The following is a 24,281-nucleotide window of genomic DNA, read 5'->3' as shown; positions in this document are numbered from 1 at the left end:
TCGCATAACTATGGGATTCGGATCTCAGTCTCTCAAAATGCCATCCTGACGTATATGGGATTTGCTTTCGCCCCATCCGATACCAAGCATTTTTGATTAATTGTCATCTTACCACACGCAACGTCCCCTTTGCCACTATGTACAGTCAACATGGCAAATTCTATTGTACATATCCAATGGAACTCGCTCCGACCGTACTGACCAAATAGCTTTCCTAGTCGGTTGATCTAATGTTTTTTTAATGCAGTACTTCTTGTGAATTAGTACCTGAAAACCGCTCCCCTCTAATGTAAGCAGTCAGTCCCTTGCGTGACGCGGCATTTTCAAAGTCGACGGAGGGACTTCGGTCGGTGGGATCTAGTGTTTGCAAATTACGTCTATCCCTTTCAACCTGTACGAGTAGTTGAGGTATTGTTCATTCTCGCAAGCCTTTTCTAAGCTATTGCCTTCTCGCTCATCAATTGCGGACCACTACTTCAGCTGTCTCGCGCTATATGCTATTAGGAATCCCATTGGGCCAATTATCTAGGTATGGATCGCCATACAATTTCTATGGAGTTCAGCGTGTCCGGACCCAAGCACTACTAGTATCTAAATTCATACATGAAGCTATTTAGGGATTTATCTACCAGGATACAAACCGTTCCAAGATATCCGGTAGATCTTATGGGGCAGATCTCGTTATACCGAAAAGGGTAATTCTCTAGCATAAGGTGGCCAATTTTACCTACCAAGTTCTGTAAACCTTCTTCACAAGCTGGACCCTAAGCTACGCTCTATTTCCCCAAACCTAGAAGAACCGATAGCCCTATAAGGTAAAGAGTTTTATTAGGTTATGGTAATCGTTGTCGGTGGATATATGAAGAATGATCCTGTTGTGTCTAGGTCATTCAGAACCTTATTTAAAGACTCCCCCGCTGTATAATATTGGAAGGAGTATCGTTATTATTGCTGACAGTGAACAGGACTCATTATAGAGGCATATTTCACGCCTATCCATATCCTCCACGGCTTTGACGATAAATGTAAAAAATTATGAGGCCAGTATGACTTGCAGAGACAGTTACCTTAGGACAAAAGAAGGGAGGGCTAGGCATGAAATGGCTTAGGAAACAACACCTTGACGTTTATGATCTAACGTTCTCTCACGATCATTTAGTATCTTTGATTCAGTGTCTCTAGAGCTATTACTCTATGCTTTACTTGTGTTAACATTCCGACAATAGGACGGCCGCACCCTTTTCTGAACCCAAGAAAGATAGTACTCTGATGCTGCGTGCTAGCAGTAGCTTGAACTATCTTGACTCAAACCCGAGAACAACCAGAGAACACTAAGACGCACCAGTCTCCCACGATCATTCGCCCCTTATACAAGCCCGTCTCCGTAAGGAGCAATGTCCATCGAATGAGAGAACGTATGTTATTTTCTAAAGTATGAAAGACAACTTTTCGTCTTCCAGTAGGCTGGTCGATCTTCACTCTTAGCATTGGCGCCAAAAGTTCCTTCAGATCGCCCTGACTATGTTCGTATGAAATAGTGTCCGGTAGATCGGCTTAGGGCCTTGGTGGACCCCAACAACTCGGCCTTCAACATTTCTAATGTCGGTCTAGTAACTACCTGACTTTAGGTTTGGTCCCAATCGGTGTTCTTGGTATCTCCCTGCTCGTTCAATCTATATTCGCGAAGTTTAACATCAGAACTTCTACATAACTCGCGGTCCCGGTTCTATACTATTGGTTTGCGCTGGCAACGCAATGACACCGTAGGTTCTTGTGGGTCTATATTATCCGTACGATCTCCCGGCATCGTGATCCACAATCACGGCTGGGACCCGTGAGGCGCTATCCAGGTAGCATAGCTATGCCCTTGCCATTTGAGGTCTAGCTACTAACGCTTAAGCCTCCTATAACGGGGTCTCGGGAAGCTAGGACCCCGAGGATACTCAACCCAAGGCGACAGCTTAGCGTTGGATATTACGTTACTTTGATATCCCAATGTTATCGTCAAAGGCTAAGAGGAATTGTTGGAACCAAATCAACTGCCTCCACGAGATCCTATCTGAGTTTGAAGATATAGTCCCCCCCGGCTTATTGTAACTAAATCTAGCCTCATCAACCTGATGACCATGACGCGTGATGAGGTTCGCGTGAAGTTGTCCAGAGGGACGGACATATGAGCTTGGTCGCTCGAGTCTTTCAAAAACGTATACTCGCATTTTCCTGCGCTATCAACGTCTTATTCCTCTGTGTCCGACTACTAAGGTAGTTTACGATATGAGAGCCACGATAGTCTCCTGAAAGTCCACAGAACATGCATCAGCTGAGAAGCGATACATCCCACCCATACCGAATTTTACACGTTTTCTTTTTTGCTCCAGTCCCCCTATTTCAAAGTAGCCACCCAGGTTCTTGCACGTTACCTTTGCGGTCTCCTCCTTAGCAGGAATTTTATTCTACATGGAACAATGGCCTACAATGTAGATAGCTACATTCTATATCAACTGTGTTTTATTTTTCTGTGTTTACCCCTCCAAATTCAAGGATCTAATGGCACCACAGCAACCCCGCGGGACACCAAGGACCCCTCACCGCCCCGGTTTCCAAGGGGTGAGCATGGGAATAGGAGGCGACCTATTCCAATTTCAAACCATCTATAGCTGCAAGAGTCTTGGATATATTCTAAATCGGGTCGTTTTGACCGCTTGGCCGCATTGACCTTCCTCCAACCTATTTCCCGACTCCGACGCGTGCCGTCGTCGTACGTTCTCACGGTAGGCATGCATGCAAATCCGCACGTGGTCCGGGATCAGAGAGCATCTCACTTGAAGATCCCGGTCCTCTATCATGTCAATCATCCCGACACCCCAACGATGCCAGCTCCAGTTTCTATGCTGTTACTTCTGGGGCCTTTATACTAAATGGTGATGGTATGCTTCACACCGCTCCTATTGTGGGCGAGTCTAGTTAATCGAGGTTGCAATGTATTACTTGTTGATCTTAGAAATATGCATGGGTTGGTTTTCAGCGGTGCCGAGCCGTAGGGGTAACTGACGAATCAGATACGCGCCTGTTCTGTGATCTCGCTCGCTACCAAAGCAATTAAATCAGATATGTGTCTTTAAAAGAGCTTTTCATGCAACCAGACCGTTCGTCTATAGGGGTTGATACAACATACTGCCGCATGTTGGCTGGTTCGTGCATGAAGTTTCATTGTAACAGGAGCCAGCATATTTTCATGCCCTGTCTGTGCCGTACCCATGCAGATTCGCAAGCGCACATGGTATAACCCTAGCTTCTATAGATATCGAAATCCCAGGAGGTTGGAATATTTATATGCAGGATACTGGCCATGAATTTATGTCGAAGTCTAGCTATCTAGTTATCAAAATCTAAAAGCTGTATATAAGGATCCTACTTGGATCATAGCAGAACGAATTTCAAACAATCACTACCCACCCATATCATTAAGAAAGAGACATCATGGCAGCATCACAGCCAGGGCATTCCCTCAAGTACGACCCCGAGTTTGGGGCGTTTTGGGCAAAACTTGGCGGTGCAGTCCAACCGGCACCCGACCAGCCGATAGCTGAGCTACGTGAAGCCAACGACGGCTTCATGCGTGCTATGTTTGCTCAGTTCCCAGCGCAGCCTCACGTCGTCAGAACCAAGCACACAACTAAGTCATACGATGGCACCGAGGTCGATGTCTACCGGTATGCCACCGAGGAACAGAGATCAAGCAAGACGCCACTACCGGCAGTCTTGCACATACACGGCGGAGGTATGATGGCTGGAACCGTTGATATCTTCGCACCTTATATCGCTGGCCTTGTCAACGACACGGGCGTCCAATTCTTCGCTGTCGAGTACCGCCTCGCGCCCGAGCACCCCGACCCTACTCCGATCGAAGATAGCTATGCGTCCCTAAAGTGGCTCATAGAGCACGCCGCCGAATTCAATGTCGATGCCACACGGCTCGGTGTTATGGGCGACAGCGCTGGTGCCGGTCTTGCAGCAGGGACGGCGCTCCTAGCTCGCGACCGTGGCTTAAAACCTTCTCTAAAGAAGCAGATCCTTATCTATCCCATGCTTGACGACAGAACCATCACAGCCTACCACGCTCCCGACTACAAGAATCCACTAAAGGATTTCGTAGTCCTCCCCACAGACACTCTCATCCGCTGCTGGGAGTTCTATCTTGGCAAGGACAAAGCGGGCAAGCCCGAAGCCGATGTAAGCCCTTATGCAGCGCCATCGCGAGCAAAGGACTTAAGTGGACTCCCCCCTGCATATATCGAAGTCGGCAACCTCGACTGGTTCAGAGACGAGTCGATCGACTACACCACACGATTGACCAACGCGCACATTGAAGTTGAATTCCACATCTTCCCTGGTGTACCTCACGGGTTCGAGGTAGCTGGTCCCATCAGCACGACCAAGAAAGCTGTTGAGCTACGAACTAAGGCCATACAAGACCTGTAAATAATGAGATAGATGAAAAATCACTCGAGTAAAAAAAAAACTACGTCGAGAAAATAAGAGTCAATGTTAATTCTCACCAACTTTATTGCTGGACCTATGTGCCTAATGCCGATGATATGAAATTGTAATTAAAATCTTGGTCATGAAGCTTGTAGAAGCACAGTGCAAGTTAAGCAAGTCAAAATGTGACGATTCAACTCCACCCGTGATGTTTCGGCAACCAGGTCGCAACGTGGACGCCCTGTTTCGTGAGCGGTATTTCTTATTACACAAAAATAACTTGCAAATAAACCCGCCGTATGCCCGCCCTACGTAGGGGTGTTTAATGTATAAGTGGAGTGAGTGGATGATTGCCAAGTTAGAAAAAGCAAAAACATCAGCATGACATATGCACGTAAAAATCAGTTTGGCATTTGACGATCCGAGAGTTGTGGGCTAACGGTGGCGGATATCTACCCCGCCAAAGCCGGGACAGGTAAAAAGATGGAAAAGAACAAAGTAAGAGGGGAAAGGGAACATAGAAAATCATGAAGAGATTGGGTAAAGGGAAAATAATAAAGAAGAAAAAAAGATAAAGGATAAAAAGAATGAAAAAAGAAAAGAAAAAGAAAGAAAAAAATAGAGGCTGCTGATCCCATTTAACTGGGAAGCATCAGGAATTGAGCCCGATGCGGGGGTCGAACCTTTGAGGTGATGTTAGCATTGATCATATAAATCTCAGATATTGAGTATTGACTTACCCGCAACCTTGAGATTAAGAGTCTCACGCTCTACCGATTGAGCTAACCGGGCGTAAAAGATGGTTCGAATTTGAGGTATATATTTTGTAGGACGTTCGTGTGCGAGCCATCGGAAAACTACCCGGTACCTACCTAACCAATCATGATTCTAGTTTGAAGTGGGCACTGTATTATTCCTCGGCCACATAAAATCGCGTACATAATTCGATCAAATATAAAAAAGCCGAAATATAATAAGGGGAAATCAACAGTAGATCGAAGAATTAAGCGCAAGGTAATATTAAAAAGATGAAAGCTGGTGAGATTTATCTCGTAGAACATAGAGCAGAGCGGAACTTGGTGGTATTGATTAATAGTTATATCTCATTCTAACCAACATACTTGTAAGACTATCAAAGTAACGGTCACTACGTATGTCTTATTCGAGCTTAAGCATCCTACTTACCTATAACCCCTTACATATGTACAAGTATATGCTAAGTACTGCTATCCGAGGATCTATTTTATACCGCTAGTATCTAAACTCTCCTTAGAAGTCATAAGCACCAAGATACTTAGGTACCTATAGTGATGATCTACACATTTTAATATGATAGCTTTATATCTCTTAATGCTAATATAGATATGGTTAGCATAATATTATTTCGTTTGACGTGAAGTTATCTAATGCATGTATGACTTAGAAACCTAATGGATATGGAACACCAAACTACCTACCTAGACAAATCTAATAGTCTCACGAGGCTCTTCACATGTACGGCAACATGACAGGTAGCTTCAGAGTATTGCTTAAAACTGTGGGCTTATCGCAGAGATTCATATATCGAAATAAAAGCTATGTTTTAAGCCGCCACATATATATGACTTTCGTACCAACGTGGGTTAGTTGAACTCAAGAGTAAACCCATACTTTCAACTAAATATATCGAATAAGTCGATCGTTTAATAGGCTTTATTTAAGAGTGATATCCAAAAGACCCTATCCAGTATCGTGACTATGGAGATGTAAAGTTACACCGTAAAATATAATTTCTTCGACTTCGTTTAGTGATACGATATTAAGAGTACCCTCTAAGCTCTCCCTAAGCTTTCCTATAACGAGATATTTCTTGTTTGAACATACTGACAGTCATGCCGATAGTTATATTTATTAATTCCTTGATGTTTATACTAGGGATACTAGGTAGTATCTGTTACTTAGCAACTGATACTTTCAGCAATGTATGTCTCCAAAGCCTCAAGCCTAGAGTTGTGGCCACGAAAAAAACGTGCTAGTTCAAGATGGAACGACCTCCTTCCCTACCTCTCGTAATGCTTTCACAAGTCCCTCCACAGTACTCCTCAGGGTCTGAGTGTTCACTACCACGCGGAAGAGGCTACCCTTTGGGCCAGGTGCGTAGTCTACCATGAAGCCCCTCGGCACAAGCTTCGCGACCATCTCGCTGGTTCGCCGCGTGGTCTCCTCTTGGTCGTCGGGTAACGCACCGCCCGGAGCATAGTAGAAACACACCTGTAGACATGGTGGTGGGTTGCTGGATAGGAGGTAAAAGTCGCCTGAATCTTGTATGAGCGTTGCAAGGTACGCTGCGGTGTTGAACGCGTGGTCAATACGCTTCTCGAACCCCTTATCACCATAGTAGATCCACGAGAGTGCCAAATTCAACGCGTCGCCACGACGGCCACATTGGAGCGTCAGATCTGCTAGATCCCATATTTCGTCTTCGGCGCCTGCATCATGAAATAGGTATCCCGCACGCAGAGTGTTAGCGCGCTGGAAGACCGTGACATCGTTAGTGAGCAGAAAAGAGCAGGGTATGGGCACATTGAGCATCTTGTGCGGGTTAATGGTCACGGAATTGGCATGCTGTGACCCGGCTAGCTTATGTCTCTGCTTTGCCGAGAAGATTGCTGGTCCGCCCCACGAGGCATCGATGTGTAGCCAGATGCCAAATTCCTTGCAAATGGGCGCTATCTCGGCGAATGGATCATATGATCCCCATACAGTTGTTCCGGCAGTTGCGTTGACATATAGGGGCGTCTTGCCCTCGTCCTTAGCACGAAGGATAGCTGTACGAAGCGCCGATGGGATTATCTGACCGGCTGAGTCGACTGAAACCGTGATGACGCTGTTAGAACCGAGACCGCATGTGACAGCTGCCTTCTCAACCGAGTAATGTCCGTGTTCACTGGTGAAGAGTGCGAATTGGCGGCCTTGGTTACCGGAGGTCTTCACATCGGGGAACAAGGCGTTTCGGGCGATGACAAGGGAAGTCAGGTTTGAAGCACTGCCTCCTTGACAAGTAACGCCACCTGCTCCGGGGCCAGTAAACCCAAATAGATTTGCTAGTTTACGTGCGGCTGTCTTTTCGATGATCGTCAGTGCTGGAGAGGTTTTCCAGACATGCACCTGCATTGTATTAGAGACCCGAAAGAATTAAGGGGTAAGAGGACTTACATTGGTGTTTAGTACTGTAAGGACGAGCTCTGATGCCACGCCAACCTATTTAGCTATATAAGCTTATATTTTTAAGAGGTTTTGTGCTTCTTTATGATCATTTAGGGGGTAGCTTACTGGATTGATGCTTGAGTATAGCTTGTCCATAAATCCCTGATCCCACGTATTTACGCTGTATCGTAGGATAGTTTGGATGATATCTAGTAGACCTTCTTTCCCTACTCCTTCCTCTGGAATTGATATGCGTAATTTCTTTACCAACTCCTCTGGTTTATGCGAATCAACTAGGACATTTTTACCCGGTGTCCCTTGAACATCTGCAGCTATAAAGCCGCTAGCTCGACTTGGAGCGGCTTTGTCTGCATCCCTGATAAATGGTACGAGAAGAGATTTTACTGCGTCGATTAACTGGTTATGATTTAGCTATGTAACATAATATTACTATATGTTGTGTACTAGAATTAACTTACATCTTCGACCTCATCGGCTCTGTTTAACTTCTGCTCGTCGGCGCCGTTACGCTCATCGACTTGGATATTTGTAGACATATTTGACGATCGTGCAATGGTTAAATTGACGTCGTGGATTTGGAGGTTTCTAGAGGTTTAAGTAAATCTCGTTTATAAAATCATTTGTCTTGGTTAAAGCTTCCCGTGTTTGACTATCTAATATCTTAGAAGTATCCAGGTGCTTGAAATTTTTCGGCTACCCTTTCCATGAAGATGCTTTCTGCAAATGTAATTGCCGAGACCCACTGCGTAGGGTAGTTCTCGGAGCTACCATTCGGTGTAAGCGATCGCGTGCTTCCCGGAGTTTTAGTGCAATGATCGGAAAAGGAAGCATTGCGATAGTGTTAGTCAATCCATGAGGAAACCACATCCTATTTTTCTACCGCATAGAGGTAGCTAGCTAACTTATAACTTAACCCTGTATAAAGTGAGAAAAATCGAATTATCAGATTACGTGTAATGGCGTTATCGCCTCTGTTACAATACCATCTTACAATACCGGGACATCACAAAATGTCTTGTCACAATATTCCGCCGAATGAAATGGGTATACTTGGACAAATCCCTTTTGATAGCCTGTGATGTCACGCCAATTTCATCCTACCTCTTACAAACGCCATAATTCCCGGAGCCTTGCCAAACAACTGAATCCAGCTTATGCCATGTAAGTGAACATGTTTTATGTTTACCTCTGAGGAAAAGGTATCATTCAATCCGTCCATCCGTTGCATCGTGTTCTCGTAACGCTCTCAGTCGACTCGTTTCTTGGTGTCGATTGTTTCTCCCCCGTTTTGCTCGGTCGTTTTACCATTACTAACACCTATATCGCCATCATCTTCACCCTCATCCCATGCGTCCACGGCGTTCTCGTCCCAGTTGTCGACTTCTTCTTCGAGTGTGCTAGCCCTTTCATTTTCAGCTGCTGTCATGACACCCTCCTCTTGAGCCTCGATATCCTCATCAAGTTCGAGATCTGTAGGGTCCTCACCCGGAACAGCGTTGTATTGTCTACGGGAACGTTTCCTCTCTAGCATTCTTAAGTGGTACCAGGAACACAACCCGAGCCCCACCAAGCTGCCCACAATATTGGCGGCAATGTCGAAGGGGTCAAACTCTCGTCCGTTAGGAAGAAACCCTTGGAGGAATTCGGAGCCGACACCGAGGCCTATGGTACATACAACCACGGTGAAGTTGAGGGTACGGCGACGGTTCGTGTCGATGATCCAGTAGAAAGCGACGGTCAAGAGGAAAAAAGTTAAGAAGTGTAGGACTTTGTCATTGATAACGGTGTCGAGCTGTAGGGACGAGAGTCCTGCGTAGCCTGCAAGGAGACATAGCAGGAAGAAAACTCCTATAGATGTTTCGTTAACTTATGATCTTCACAGGGGCCGTGATGTAAAGCTTGAGCGATTGTCGGAGATCGTCATAGCAAGTCCGGGAGCCTCTTAACTATGGAACGGAGCATATTAGGCAACAAAGAAAAGAAACTAGGGAACAAACCTGCAAAAGGTAGGCGAATTCGCATGTTGGAGTTTATAAGAGTTTAAACGGGGATAGTATGTATGGGCATGGTTTCACACGGGGGTATTGTTAATTGTTGTAGATTGTAAAAATCTTATGATGCTTAACAAAAAAAAAAGATGTCGCTGAAGTGAAGAAAGTTGGCCCGGGTGAGCTTCACTTCGGGTTTCCAGTGATGGAAAGCAGACGGGGTTCCACTTCTTTCGTCACCTAGCCCACCCACCTGGTCCTGGTTGCTGAAAAGATTTGGGGCTTCGACTGATAGGCAGATACATAGGTTGTACAATGGTTGAGCTGAATTACATAAGCGACCTAGACTTATTTGGTGTACATACCTAAGTTACATATACGTATTAGGTACCTTATGTAACTGGAAACCTGCATGGACTTTATTATCTGCAGCTGGCCGCCTGCCCGCCGCCTGGGGTCAGCTAGGGACTTAGATATTCCCCACTAGCCACTTATCAGATCACATAACTCTCCACACTTTCTAATGTCGGGGTTTCGGAATATGCAGGTCGGGGCTGAGCTGAATTGGTATATATAGGTAGTCATTTTTTAGAGATCTATAGATTTGAGACAGCCTAAGTCCCGGATGCTGTGCTACTATATGATGTACTTTGTTGTATTACTAAAGCCCGAATAGGATATTCCTGACATTAAAAAAATGTGGCTGTGAGACGAAAATTTTGTGGCCGCTGACTTTCAGCCATATGTAATGCTTAGCACGTGACGAGTATGATTATCTAAACGAGATCATTCGATTGGAAATTCGGTTGCTTGCGGGGGCTTTGAATATGTACCTGATGTATACTTTCCGTCACGTCTTCAATATACATTGAACGTGTATGTGTCTCTTTGAGAAACAAGATATTCTAATACTATAATTGAGGACGTAATAGGATAATTAACTGAAAATGAAAAATCATTATATTTAGTATGAACTTAATAGTGCAACTATAAATTTTGTTAAGCTAGGTATCTTCTACTGTTGTTTGATGAGTGCCCAGTCCGTCTTCATAAATGCAGCGGGTTGTCATCGCAAATGCGCAATAGCAGGCAGATAGAGACCTAAGGTGCTGATTTAACAAGTTATGGCGGGTTCTCAGGGGCACATTACTTGGATTGGTCAGGTGCGGTTAGTGGTTATCTAGGTACCTAAGGTTAGGTACTTATAGTTACTACTATAAAAGTAGAGAATAGAAGGTACCTTAAGAGGTAGTGTATTATTCATTGTACATGTAATAGGTAGTTCAATGTACCGCGGTACCCCCATCAAGTCATAGTACTAGGGATCCGCTCAAAACCTCCTTCGCCATAACCTCACCCTTTGAATATACGCGAAATCGCCTTGAACAAGACGCATCAAGGTATCACCATTCTTATCAAATTTTCTTCTAAAACAACTTCTGTCATCTAATTCGATGTCGCTCAATTTTATACTATCAATTTAGGGACCTTAAACACCCTATTCCCGTATCGACGCGACTGTAATTTCTTCCCGCATGGCTCCCGCCACCATTTCATCACTTTAACACGCCTATAAGGCCATCATGTCTATCATGAACGGCCAGCATGCCTGGCCACCGCCGCAACATCATCAAGTCATTGGAAAACGTCCCTTTCATAGTCCTACTGATGCTTTGACACAATCCAACGATATTATGGATAATTCCGCCGCGTCGGTGCCTGAGGCATCAGATATCGACGAGGACCGCGTGAGGGCCCACTTTCGTGAATTGTATCACCAAAATGAAGCTCGCATTGCGCAGATGTTCGCCCCGGATGGTTCTATTAATCGTGCCGCTATAGAATCATGGAGGCGACCAGTTACACCTTCTACGGCCCCTCCTCCAACTACCGACCATACCGCCGTACAAGAACGTCCTGCCAAGAGAGTCAAAAGAGCGATCGATGAAGACGACTACGGGGACGACGATGAGGATGAGGATGAAGACGACGAAGACATTAATAATAACACTAATATATCTTCACTTAAATCTAAAGTTGCCACCGCCACCGCTGCCGCAAAAGGCCTCCCGTCTCCTTCTAAGTCAGGAAGCTCTCCTATCGCGTCCGTGCCGTCACCTTATAAACTTGACGATAGAACGAAAGATGATAGCCAGTCGGGGTCGCATGGATCGCAGTCGCAAGCCAACAATTCGGAAGACGCGCGCAAGCAGTTGGAAGAAGCGCGGAAAGATACCGAAGAAGCTGCCAAGCGTAGTTTCTATACTACCTTTTATACACTTGAGAATGATCGGGCTGCTATGTTAGAACAACAGCAGCTCGAAGAATCTGAGAAGCAGCTTCAGGCCGAGATGGATAAGAATACCAGCGGCAATACGAGCGTAGGCACGTCCGGGGAAAATCATGGATCGCTCAGTAGCGCAAACCTAGGCGCATCCAGTTTAACCCTCAAGCATCTTATTGCGCGTATAGATATGAAGCGCGATATGGTGCGCGCATCAGATGCCGAGTTGCGCCTCCTTATGAACGAAGTTCGTAAAAATAGAAGCAAGTGGGCTAGCGAAGAGAACGTTAACCAGGAAGATCTATACGAGGCTTTAGAAAAGGTCTTGACCGAACTCAAGGCACATACCGAATATTCAACCCCATTCCTCCAGAGGGTTAACAAAAAAGACGCTCCCGATTACTATAATTGTAAGTTTCGCGCGACCACCGAGGTTCGATTACGTTAACTGACACTGTCGTAAAGTCATCAAGCAGCCCATGGATCTCGGCACGATGACTAAAAAATTAAAGTCGCTGACTTACAAGTCCAAGTCCGACTTCGTTATAGACCTTAATTTAATTTGGGACAACTGTCTGCGCTATAACCAGGACATGGGCCACCCATTGAGGCGAATGGCCAACGGAATGCGCAAGGAAGCTGAGAAGCTCATTCCATTAATCCCGGACCTTGTTATCCGCCCTCGTGCTGAAGTCGAGGCTGAAGAGAGACGGAAGCAGAATGGTGGCGATGATGACGGTGGTGATGATTCGGATGACGAGCCGATAATGTCGTCTCGCGGCCGAATCACCGGTGGAGCGAAGGGATCAAAAGCTAGGAAGACACATTCTAGCCAGAAGGAAATGACTCCCGGCGTCGAACAGAAGCCAGTGCTGCAGCTAAATGGATTGTTAGCAAAAGCTCATAGAGAAGGTTCCGAACTCGATGGAAGTAACGGGTTTGGAACCCCTCCTATTGCGGGCTCTATGACACCTAGTGGGATGAATGGCCATTCAGGCATGGGTAGCAACGTGGATGCCATGGACATTGACGGCCCGGAATTGAACGGCATGGCATTAGGACAGGCGCTGAATGAAGCCGCCCAACAAGCTTATGAAGACGAGGAACACAAAATCTGGAAGCAAGTGACCAAGAAAGACCGCGCGCTAATTACCAAGAGTCGGTTTCAACTTTTTAACAATAATAAGTTGAATGTCGACGAGCCTGCATTGCTTCGAACTAAGGCTGGCATGCGTCGATTCCTACGTGGTCAGCAACAAGCGGAAACTATGGGCTTGGTTGGTTACACTCAGGATCCGTCAGCTAGTCTAGGCAAGGAAACAAAAGCAACTGAAACCCTCGCAGAGGGTATGGAAGAGGATGAAGAAAAGGCTATCCCCGACTATTATGACATCCAAAGCATCGTACCTGATGTCTCGCCAGCCCTCCAGTGGGTCGAGGACACCGAAGGCCATGTCATTAACCAGCATGAGGAATTTCTCCAAGCCTTGCCGCAGGGCTACTTCACGGCACCTAAGAGTAGCCTAACGCAGAAATTCGATGCCAATATTCGACAGATGCAGGAGACGAGAAAGATCTGCTCCAAGATTGGTGTCATAAAGCAGATGCAGCTCCAGACCCAGGTATAAACTACATTTCTAATACCATCGTACTTGCATCATTAACTAACTGATGTCTCTTAGGTTTATGCGAACCAATTTCCGAAATATAACCCCGAGCCGTTCCAAGAAGCCGATGTTGAACCGCATGTTACGTGTGGTGATAACATCGTAATGGCGCCCGAGGTTTGCAGAGCGGGGATGCAACGGTCTGTTGCGAAGATCTTCTACCATGCGGGTTTTGAAGAACTCCAGCCGTCTGCCATGGACGCTATCACTGACATCGCTGCTGACTACTTCGGAAAGGTGGTACAGACTGTCAAAAGCTACACCGAGATTGAAAAGAAAGACCCCTCTGCCGAAGACCTCCAACGTGGTTTAACAGCTCGGTCCCGTTATACCCCTGAAGAGGCTCTGCTCCATACGCTCAATGAGAGTGGCTATTCGATTGAATCGCTTGAGAGTTATGCGAAGGACGAGGTCGAGAGGCTTGGCCATAAATTAGTTGGCATTCACGAGCGTATGAAGTCTCACTTGGGTGATCTTTTGCGTCCCGCGGTAACCGAGGCGGGTCAGGACGGGGCCGCCGCCTTCAATGATGGAAGCGAGCAGTTCGTTGGGGGTGATTTCGCCGAGGAACTTGGCGAAGATTTCTTTGGATTCAAAGAACTCGGTCTCGCCGGGGAGATGGGCGGTGTACTCTCAGTTCCTCTTCATCTCCTCCAATCGAGGGTTCGTAGCCAATACCAGGTCCAGAACCCAACGCAAGGTACTTCCGATGAGGTCCTCTTTGAGGATCTCTCACCTCCTGAACCCATTACCAAGGAGAATATCCAGGAGCAGATTGGCCTTGTCAAGAACTTCTTCCTCGCTAAGCTGCACGCTAATGGCGACTCACCTTTGGTGGAAGATGAAGACTTGCCTGTCAAGCAGCGACGACCTCGGCCACGTCTTGGTGCTACTGGCAAGATTGTTTCACCTCAGAAGCGACCCCCCAAAGAGCAGAACGCCATCAACAAGAAGAAAAAGAAATTAGAGGCCCAAGCAGCCGAAGCTAGCAAGGCGACAAATAACAGTCCTGAAAAAGGCGGCTCGAAGAAGAAGAGTCTGTCCATGCCCAACGGTAACAGCCTTGCGAATGGTTCATCTCTACCTCCCACTGCTCCTCCTATGGAACGTGGGGGGAGTACACAAAGCCAAGGCAATAACAGCCAGACGGATAAAGAGGACAATGGTATGATGAGCCCAGAGAGTATGGAGCGTTAGAGAACCGTACACCAAGAGCTTGTCGGCCCTTATACTGACCAGCCATGGTGCTACTCTTCTCATCATCTACCCTTTCGGAAAAGTAGTAACGCAGTGTTTGATTAACCTTTCCCATCCCTATTCTATACTCTATTTAGCGGGATATCCATTTTTCCTTTCAGGTTTTCCTTAGACGTAGCCTGGAACCCAAGGGAGGGTGCGCGGCGTATGTTAGTGCATGGGGGCGTTTTGTTCAGAGGGATGCCGATGAATATTCACCCTTTCTCAAGTGGACATGGTTCTATATTTGGCTCGTGTTCTTGCTAATGATTTTTTTTTTTTTTTTGGTACGACTTGCATATATCTGGATGGATGGACGATGACTGAGGAGACAGACAGGACGGCATATGGATGAGTCACGCAGGATCGATCGACAGGGCACCCGAGATGCACACCATGTACATAGTTCTCCCCCGCCACACACACGTTACCTTATTCCACCACCACACATCTAGCTATATGAGCTACCCTGTATCATACTGAATCTGACAGGCACTCCTGAGCCTCAATTTCAGCATTCGCGACTAGTAACGTCAAGCAATGGTTCTTATTGAACGTGTTGGTCTATTGTAGATATGTAAATTAGCTAACCTTGACTCTTCGCTGTATTAGTTGCCAATAGGGATTTTTTTAATAAGCTTTATTATGAAGCCCTTTCTCTTTATATCCCCTTAAATACTTACAACCCAAGGCAAGGTTCTCTATGAGACCTAGTTCCAATATCTAGGTATATTTCTAATATTCTCATTTCAAACCCTAGCTCGTAAGTGCCAAGTACCAATTCAAACAGCAAAGGCGAATTGTGTGATATCCAAAGCATCCATCCAACTCTTATTTAAATTAAGCGTCTATCTCGACCGGAGCCGGCACTCCCTCGCGAGCATTCATCCTCTTCCGAAGACCTTTCGCAAATCCCCTCAGTGCACTGGCCCGGGTACCCTGTCGCACGAACGCCTGGTCGATCTCGCCAAGACTTAAACCACGGGTCTCGGGCATGAAAACAAAGCACACGGCGGCAGTAAGCAGGGCACAGCCGCCAAACAGGAAGTACGCCCCGTAGCTAGTGCGGGCGAGTAGTGTGGGTGTTACGAGCGCCACTAGGAAGTTACTCAGCCAATTGCTGCCGTGGGCGATACTGGTTGCAGACGCTCGGGTTCGTTGCGGCTGGATCTCCGCTGCGTAGATCTTGATCCCGACTGCCCATGATAGCGCATAGATCACCGCAAATAAGTAGATACATACTATTACTACCCATCGCCCAGCGCCAGTACTGGCATGTACTGCGTCTCCTGCGTATAATGAGCCCACTGAAGATGTATAAGTTAGTAATTAGGTATTTGCTTCAAACTGGTAATGTGAGTGTGTCTTAGGCAACCACTCTAGTATGAATTCCATTAAAGAGTTCTCGAATATACATACTGAGGAACATGGTTATGGCCATACCCAGACCACCGAGGATAGTGTTGGCGCGTCGGCCCCATTTGTCTGCCAAGATGGCGGCTGGGATAGTGACGGCGAAGATAACAATGGCCGAGACGCCAGAGGCGAGAAACGTGGATTCGTTTGAGGATAACCCGGCTTGTTGGAAAAGGAGGGGTGCGTACTAGATCAGGGTTAGCTTTTACATTTGATAAAGACACATGCTATAACTTAAAGGATAACTTACATAAAGAACGCCGTCAATGCCACTCAGCTGTTGCATACCCATAAGGAAGACCGCTAAGAAGAGACGCGGCCGAGCATCCGAGGAGAACACGTCAAGCAATTCTGTCTTCTTCGACTTCGAAGCGGCAGCAGTGGTAGAAGTAACCTGCACAGCGCCTGTGCCACCACTTGCATCAGGAATAGCAGTTTCTATTACCGAAGCATCGTATTGGTCGAGAATCTTCTCTCGATCGGCGGCAGGGACGTCAAGTTTCTCCCAAGCCGCAGATGCTTCTTTCGTTTTCCCGTGAAGTGTGAGCCATCGCGGAGACGCAGGAAGCCACATAAGAACGGCGACCGAGAATACAATGGAATAAGCGGCGAGTAAGATAAATGGTAGACGCCATGAAAACGATGACTGTATATTAGCAGTACCGTAACAGGTGAAGAACCCCGTAACTAATCCAAGAGTGATGAGCAACTGGGGTCCGGTAGTCAGAGCGCCGCGGTTTCTCGGAGGGGATATTTCGCAGATGTAACTAGATTCCAGATAGAATAAGACTCTGTTTATTCTCATCGATCGTTGTAGTGTAACTTACACTACTAATACACTAAGATAGAGGCCTTCGCCGATTCCTTCGATGACACGGCCGACTATGAACATAGCAATATGAATCGAGGCACCTTCGAGAGCGGCACCGGCGCCGAAAATAAGAGAGCCAATAGCAATCGCATAAGGGCGACCAAGCACGTCTGCTACCCTCCCAGCGAAGAAGGACGAGATCGCAGCGGGAATAAGGATGGAAGAGACTATCAGACCGTGTATTGTTGGGGAAGGGTTACCGACATATGCTGTGAAGTCCTCCATTACGGTTACAGGGCCGATGATGCCGGTGTCAATGCCGAATAGGAAACCACCCAAAGAGCAGATAATGCTGGCGAGAACATAGCCCGGGGGCTTTTGGAATGAGCTGAGTAACTGCATATTTTCCGCACGCAATGTCTAACCTCTCTCCAAGAACTCGTTATTATGGATTTAAGTTTAAAAATGTCTAACCGGAGCTAAAGTGTAATGCTTATTATTTTATATTACAGGTACCTACCTAGGTAGTTATATAAAGGACAAAGAAATAAGAGAATACACTAGCCGTCAGCTATTTGAACAAGAGAAATGCTATCAGCAGAGGCGGGGGCATGATGCAGGTGATGGTTTTTAAAGTACGGGGTGTCGTTTTCTGGCTAGTCGATTTGCCCTTTGTGGTATCGTGGGTCCTTCCGGCGTTAATCGGAGGGCGTTCGGGGTGGGGACTAAAGGGCGCGGAAGACAGCCGGAATGTGGAGGTACATGTAAGGAACGACTATTCGCTCTTGCCTAATGAAATGCTCCCGTATAATCCACTTTCCTTAATACATGGACCTATATGCATTTTAGGGACTAGGAATAAGTATAACTACTAGGTAGCATTTAGACCTCGGGTTATCAGTTTACGCGAGAGACTGCCGGTACATTTATATAAAATACCTACATGACGTTAAATGCACGTTATATGAAGTGAAATGTGAGATGAATGCAATCTGTAAATGTTGAGATATTATTAAATATCATACAGAGCCAATATATCCAATTTCTGTGAGTATTTATAATAATACATAGATCTAGGAAAGGCTCTTAATTACTAATTATACAAGATACGAGTAAGTTGAAAGTATCGCACGGCCAAAATTATACATTCGATATCACCTCGTATTTGTCCTGCTCCTCGTTGTAGTTAGGGTGCTACGGGAATATATCTTCTCCTAGTTCCACTGTATTCCAAGGCCGCATCAGTTTGTCTTCAGGAAATGTTGGGACTGATAGAGAGGATGGATCTAGATCGAGACTTGTCGTATTCTGGTTTCTGTCAATCAAATGTTGGAGGATCTTATAATCCTGTGGGAACTATAACTCTACAAGATCTCGAAGAGTAATCTCCCAATTGCGTTGTTCTGCAAAGATTGCAAGGGCGCAAGATCTTGACACAACCCCCCAGGATAAATGATCATTTGTAACACTAGTATAATCTGCTCTGACTTTTAAAACGACTTCGTTATTGTGCTTGTTACGGTATACGGGGCTAAAACATAATCTAAATTGTACCCTGGCACCATACCGAAGACACAGGTCAAGTAAACGTAATGGTTGTATGAAGGTTTCAGGAGACAGAACTTGGTGATCATACTGAATAATGTACCCATAACAGAATATATATGTCCGGAGTATTAGTTCAAATAACGATAGCCCCTGAAATCCAAGTCCGGGTGATCCCTCGAACTTTGGACTGCCGTAGTTGGGAGATATTCCTTGCGAGAAGCACAATTCAAGCATTCTACATTGTCGAGTATAGCAGAGCCTCATTGGTAAAACGTGATAACCAATGTCACCCATCAGAAGTGACATGAACTCCGTGGCAATGTCATCTTCTTTGATTGGAGAGGCTTTGCTAACAGTTGACATCAAATAATTTGTATCAGACGCTCGAATGAACTCATGTAGTTGCCAGCATATGGCAAAGGTTTGAATATGGGTATCTGGTTGAGTGCAACCATAATAAATGTCGGCTATGGCGTAACCCGCGATTACGCCAACAGATGTGCAGTTATTTATTGGATTTGATTGTAATCTTATAGTAGCTACTATTTCGAGTTCGGTTAAGAAATCAAGGAAACGATCATGAAGCTGGCGTGTGCCACCATCGGAAAGGAAGACAGACGTATTGAAAGCTGCAAAATACAAAATAGAGCTTAGCTCCTGATCAGAAGGAGAGCTGAAATGCATCTTTCCACAATGGAAGTACCAAACTTGATTAGTGAACTTAGTAAATGCAAGGAATCTTTGACAGATACGATCGAAAAAGTCGATATGTCCCACGGCATGATCGATGGCTTCCCTTATGAGATCATCCTCTAGAAACTCATATGCAGTACTATGCATGAATGTGACTTCGCCATCATCGGGTAGAGGCGGATGCGGATGTAGGGAATTACCTTGTAAGATCTTTATTGGGCAAACGTTCAGGAGACCTTTGCAGCGTCCATATATTTGCCTCCGAGTGATTTGTAGTAGCCGCGTAATATTTTCGTCCGGCATATTCCTGATCTCCATTTCCATCGCATAGTTTTGATCGTCTATAACCTCATTGAGGAAGAAGAACCGAAGTAGGGGTAATTTTGGTCCATGTCTCATATCTTGTGTCAATCTTACCATTCTCAAAGCCTCAAAAACCTTGGGACGATCTGTATAGTGAATTGAATCGAACAAGTGCTGATAAAGAGCCTGAAGCTCACTTGGGAATGTGTCAATTTTTGATCTGAGGTCTGAGACGCCACCGCCATCGAGTATACCATCCTCGACGGCGGTGAGCACAAGCCGTACCCGGAGAAAGACTCCTTCTGCTTTATTAACAATTTTCTCGACAACAGATCTTATGTCTTCGCGATCAACCAATGTTCGAAAGTGTGAAACATGCTTGAGATGATCACTAACAAACATAGTGATATCCCGATGTGTGCAATCATGTATGTGTAGTTGAGGGCATTCGGAAAACCCAACCACGAACTCGTTCAATTCTCTACTAGAAACACAAATCTTCAAATTATCCGCATTTAGAGATGCCCAGCTAATAAGCTTGCTGACGAGCTCGACGTGGCAACCTTGATACTCATCTAGGCCGTCCATGAAGAACACCAACTTGTGTCTTTTGAAAGTTGCTTGGCTCGTTAAGAGAATTTCAAATGCATGCTCAACTCAAGTTGGACCCCACCAGTTCCATACGAATTGGTCTGTGCCCAAAGAGAGTGGAAAGAACTTGATAAAGAGAGCGAATAAGTCCAATAAGACTTTTTTGCGTGTCACTACCAAGCCTCCAGAAAAAAGTCTTGGCAAATACGAGAACTTTCCCGTTTGACCAGTGCTTGAGATGACATCTTGTTAACGGGTTCATACATAGAAATTTCACCAACGTCGACTTTCCAGCCCCCGGTTTACCGGATATGTGAAATATTCCATTTCCATATTGGAGCTAGTTGGTGAAACGATCTCGCACCATCTTTCTGAAATTAGTTACCTGATGATTTGAATGGCCCATCTTTGGCTCGTTAAGTCCCCCCGCGGATGCATTATCGTGACCGGGGTCGTCCTTAAGAATCCATTCAAACGTCGTTGCGTGGGCGAGCTCCACATAATAGAATCGATCCTCCATCCCCTCATACTTTAACGCATCTAAGAGTAGCTTTCGCTTAGATGCCAATAGAGTTTCATCTGATAGGCGCAGGGTATCTTGCAGCCTCTGTACGAACTGAGAATCGATATTGGCTAGTTATCTGTCCTGGTAACGATTGCCGAAATGATTATATAGCATGCTTTATGTTCGTCAGATCCTGGTTAGTTGAATTTGCTGATGTGATTAATTCTCGAAGCTCTCTAATGATATCTGACCTATCATAGTCATTCAACTAATGCCGTGGAATCTCGACATAGAATCTTCTTGCTTCTATACCTACCTAGACATACTCGCTATCTGGAGGTCGAGCTGTCTCCGACAACTGTTGAGGCCACTTTCAAGTCGACCCCTCTCGTGTCTCATCCTGTGATTCCGTAAAGCTGCTCTAAATGCTTCGAACCTGCTGTTGGGATTTTCGTTCTTCAGGCAGTCGAGTAGTGCAAGCATATCATTAGACCACCTTCTGCACTCCGCGATTAGTCTCCGTAGAGCCTCTTCTTCGTCTGTCATCCATAGCGTCGGGAACTGTTCCTCTAAGCTTTGACCTAGTCGTTTCATCTCCCTGGTGATAAACTAGACATCCTTATTTGACTGGCTCGATTCGTTGCCGGCTCCATAGATATCCTTTGATGCGGATAATACCCTATATCCCATGCTGACGAATTGGAGGACGTTGCTGACCAGCCCGACTGCAGCCCGGGCTTCCATTTCGGCACCATGCAGTCTCAATAATGACGCTAACCGGTTTTCATTAGCCGTCCCGCTGTCAATAGTTGAGAAATCAAATCTCGATCCGCACGATTTGACGGGATAGGAATAGGAGTAGGATGAGGGGAGGACGGGCTATCTACAGAAAAATGTCAATACCTTGAGAGGCGGGACGGATGGGGGGATGGGGTAACTGATGGAGAAACAGATCTGCAGTGCTGCCTAAACTGCTAACATGATTGGTTGCAAGTTAAGGCCTTTTCCAGCTCCGTCTTATCTGCAGACGGGAGTGTTGCATCCCCCTCTTACCATGACTGAGGCTCGGGATAACCCGACTATTACAAGGTGGTTCATGGTTCTGGAAATGGAATGGTGGTTCGGCTTATTTTGTTAGTGGGCCGTGGTAAGAAGAAAAGACCCAAAACCTCGCGCGCGGGTTAGTGAGAGTCCCGGTTATAATCCCAATTATACTATCGTATACTGTTGTAGTCCCCGTTGAGTGGATTGGATGTGTGGCTACTTCAGTCATGTGATGCCAATAAAACATTGAGAATGCAAGGAACGGCCGACGATGTCCGCCCGTCATGTCCGCTCAAGGAAATACAAGGGGCGGCCGACGATGCCCGCGCTTCCTACGTCCCTTAGGTAGGTACAAACCTTAACTAACTAAGTTGGTTATAGTATAAGCGCTTAGAATAATGAGAATCATGTTAATTCTTATTGGTTAATAGTCTATAGATTCTCTATCTGAGCCGTGGTGGTACTATTCAAGCCCTATACGATTTATGACATTTACTATATTGGTCAAAATGAAGGTTCATAGGTTATGAGGAGTAGCAGTGTAAAAGGATATCAAAACAACTCATACAAATACGACGTTATGACGGCAGTGGCTACCAAAAAATATGTATCTTCGGGTCTCAAGTCTTTGATGCCTGGAACGTATTTGTTGTATAGACGAGTTGGATAGGTAGTTAATTGCAGATCTGCAGATGCAGAATTTATTGCCTATAATACTACACAACCAGAGTTAATACCATTTTGGGATGATCTATGCAAGTTTAGAAACCATGCTGGCCAGTACCGATTGTGAGATAGACCTTGTGTCGTGAGACGTCCTGCAGCACGCTACAACATGTTGCATAATTCCGCAAGTGGCGATCGGCTTCAAACCCGCACCTCTTATCCGCGCCTGTCCCGACCTACTCGGTTGATGATCCGTAGATGATCCATTGGCTTATAAAAGGATGAAGCTTCCACTGACGAGTTGTTTCTATTGTGCGTAGAACAAACCCAACGATTTCCGAGAACTTCACACTCGATTCAAGTTTCCGCGGTTCAAAGCAACACGCGTCGAAAGATCTTTTATCGAAACAACGCCATCCAGAAACCAGCTGCTTCATTTCAGCAATGGCGGTGTCATCAAGTGAGCCGCAGGGCGGCGTCATGACCCAGATCGCCCGATCGGTGGGCTTCTCGAAGAGCTACAACTTCTGGCTATGGGCTGTATTCGGCGGCGTTCTGCTCGGATTTTCCGTATCTCGGTTACCGTACCTTGACTTCTACGGCGTCTTTTGCAGTGGTCCGGGAATGGCCAAGGGTAACATGGGAGCCGCCACACCTGGCGAGTGCTTCTATTACTTGAACCTCACCCTCGGTGGCCTCGCCATCAGAACACACTTGTGGTGTGTACTGCCCGCGGCTCTGCTCGCCTTCGGACAGTTTGTCCCCATATTCCGACGCAAGGCTCTATGGCTCCACCGAATCAACGGTTGGATCTCGACCGTTCTATCTCTCGTCGGTGCCTTTTCCGCCTTACCGATGTTGAAGCACACGATGGGTGGCAGTACCGAAACCCAGTCGATGAACCTCCTGCTGCTTATCATCTTCGTCACTGCGGTCTACAAGGGAATTGTTGCCGCTAAGAACCACAAGATTCAAGAGCACCGCGACTACATGCTACGCGCTTGGGTTTATGTAAGTTCCATAATGGCCCCTCTTTCCATGCTCATTCTTATCGGATGAGTATAACCAACTTCGAACAAAGTGCTGATTCGGTTTTCTTTTAGGGTGGATCTGTCATTACCCTCCGACTTATCATGTTGGCCACTTCCATCATGATGTCGTACAGTGGTAACTGGTATGTCGCTATACCATGCGACAAGATCGAGTACTTGATGGACGCTCAAAATGCCACCATGGCTGAGTACCAAGCCAAGTACCCTGACTGCGCACCTCAGTGGTCTGGAGAGGACCCGAACCGCCACATTGCTGTTCGTGTATACGTCCTCGACGACGACCCAGTGGGTGTTGCTGCCGCCCACTCCCACTGCTTCGGCATGTCGGGTTATGTAGCCATCATTCTGCACTTCGTGGCAGCTGAAGCCTACGTAAGTCAAGTCTCAAATCATGTATATACTTGATATCTCGTTTCAACTATAACTAACACATTGTTCGTTAGATCTACTGGACTTCGCCCGAGCGCAAAGTCTCGAAAGCCATCCGAGCTACCGAGACTAACCACGCTGCTAAGAAGGTGGAATAAAGCTCACGCAAAGAGCTCCTGGAAATATAATCCCCGCCTCTGTGAAGTAAAGGTTTGGTATCGGAACAGTTGTCATGAATTTAGCGGAATATTCGATACTCTTTAAGAGGCGGGGCTAGACAACAGGGTTAACACAATGTACCTTATATCATATTACCCGTTTCCATCCGTACGGGTAGAATCTAGGATAAGGGGTCGGGGTCGGCGTGGGGGTTATGCATATCATGATATGGTCTAGTACGCAAGTATAGAAGACCAAGG

At 46.1% G+C, this 24,281-nt stretch overlaps 6 protein-coding genes across 6 annotated transcripts; 3 read left to right on the top strand and 3 right to left on the bottom strand.

Annotated features, from left to right (window-relative positions):
- Positions 1-3,480: 3,480 nt before the first annotated feature.
- Positions 3,481-4,482, top strand: GL218_04872 (Carboxylesterase NlhH; the record flags this gene model as incomplete). Its single annotated transcript, XM_033581502.1, has 1 exon — positions 3,481-4,482. One exon carries the CDS (start codon positions 3,481-3,483, stop codon positions 4,480-4,482), a length of 1,002 nt encoding a protein of 333 aa, XP_033435566.1.
- A 2,016-nt stretch (positions 4,483-6,498) lies between these two features.
- Positions 6,499-8,225, bottom strand: GL218_04871 (Glutamate decarboxylase 1; the record flags this gene model as incomplete). The annotated part of the gene is made up of 4 exons (XM_033581501.1): positions 6,499-7,629; positions 7,678-7,722; positions 7,795-8,085; positions 8,148-8,225. 4 exons carry the CDS (start codon positions 8,223-8,225, stop codon positions 6,499-6,501), a joined length of 1,545 nt encoding a protein of 514 aa, XP_033435563.1.
- A 710-nt stretch (positions 8,226-8,935) lies between these two features.
- On the bottom strand, positions 8,936-9,711 carry GL218_04870 (uncharacterized protein; the record flags this gene model as incomplete). Its single annotated transcript, XM_033581500.1, has 2 exons — positions 8,936-9,537; positions 9,687-9,711. 2 exons carry the CDS (start codon positions 9,709-9,711, stop codon positions 8,936-8,938), a joined length of 627 nt encoding a protein of 208 aa, XP_033435564.1.
- Positions 9,712-11,260: 1,549 nt separating this feature from the next.
- GL218_04869 (Transcriptional activator spt7) lies at positions 11,261-14,825 on the top strand (the record flags this gene model as incomplete). The annotated part of the gene is made up of 3 exons (XM_033581499.1): positions 11,261-12,371; positions 12,427-13,583; positions 13,644-14,825. The coding sequence occupies 3 exons, from the start codon at positions 11,261-11,263 to the stop codon at positions 14,823-14,825; spliced, it is 3,450 nt and encodes a 1,149-aa protein (XP_033435123.1).
- Positions 14,826-15,704: 879 nt separating this feature from the next.
- Positions 15,705-17,493, bottom strand: GL218_04868 (High-affinity glucose transporter; the record flags this gene model as incomplete). The annotated part of the gene is made up of 4 exons (XM_033581498.1): positions 15,705-16,171; positions 16,284-16,467; positions 16,531-17,047; positions 17,108-17,493. The coding sequence occupies 4 exons, from the start codon at positions 17,491-17,493 to the stop codon at positions 15,705-15,707; spliced, it is 1,554 nt and encodes a 517-aa protein (XP_033435122.1).
- Positions 17,494-22,885: 5,392 nt separating this feature from the next.
- GL218_04867 (uncharacterized protein) lies at positions 22,886-24,020 on the top strand (the record flags this gene model as incomplete). The annotated part of the gene is made up of 3 exons (XM_033581497.1): positions 22,886-23,452; positions 23,545-23,865; positions 23,937-24,020. 3 exons carry the CDS (start codon positions 22,886-22,888, stop codon positions 24,018-24,020), a joined length of 972 nt encoding a protein of 323 aa, XP_033435360.1.
- Positions 24,021-24,281: the final 261 nt, after the last annotated feature.

This window comes from Daldinia childiae, assembly GCF_008694065.1.
Source record: "Daldinia childiae strain JS-1345 chromosome Unknown Scaffold4, whole genome shotgun sequence".
Lineage (NCBI taxonomy): Eukaryota > Fungi > Ascomycota > Sordariomycetes > Xylariales > Hypoxylaceae > Daldinia > Daldinia childiae.
Note: the sequence above shows the minus strand (reverse complement) of the source record. Positions and strands in the feature narration are given on the sequence as shown.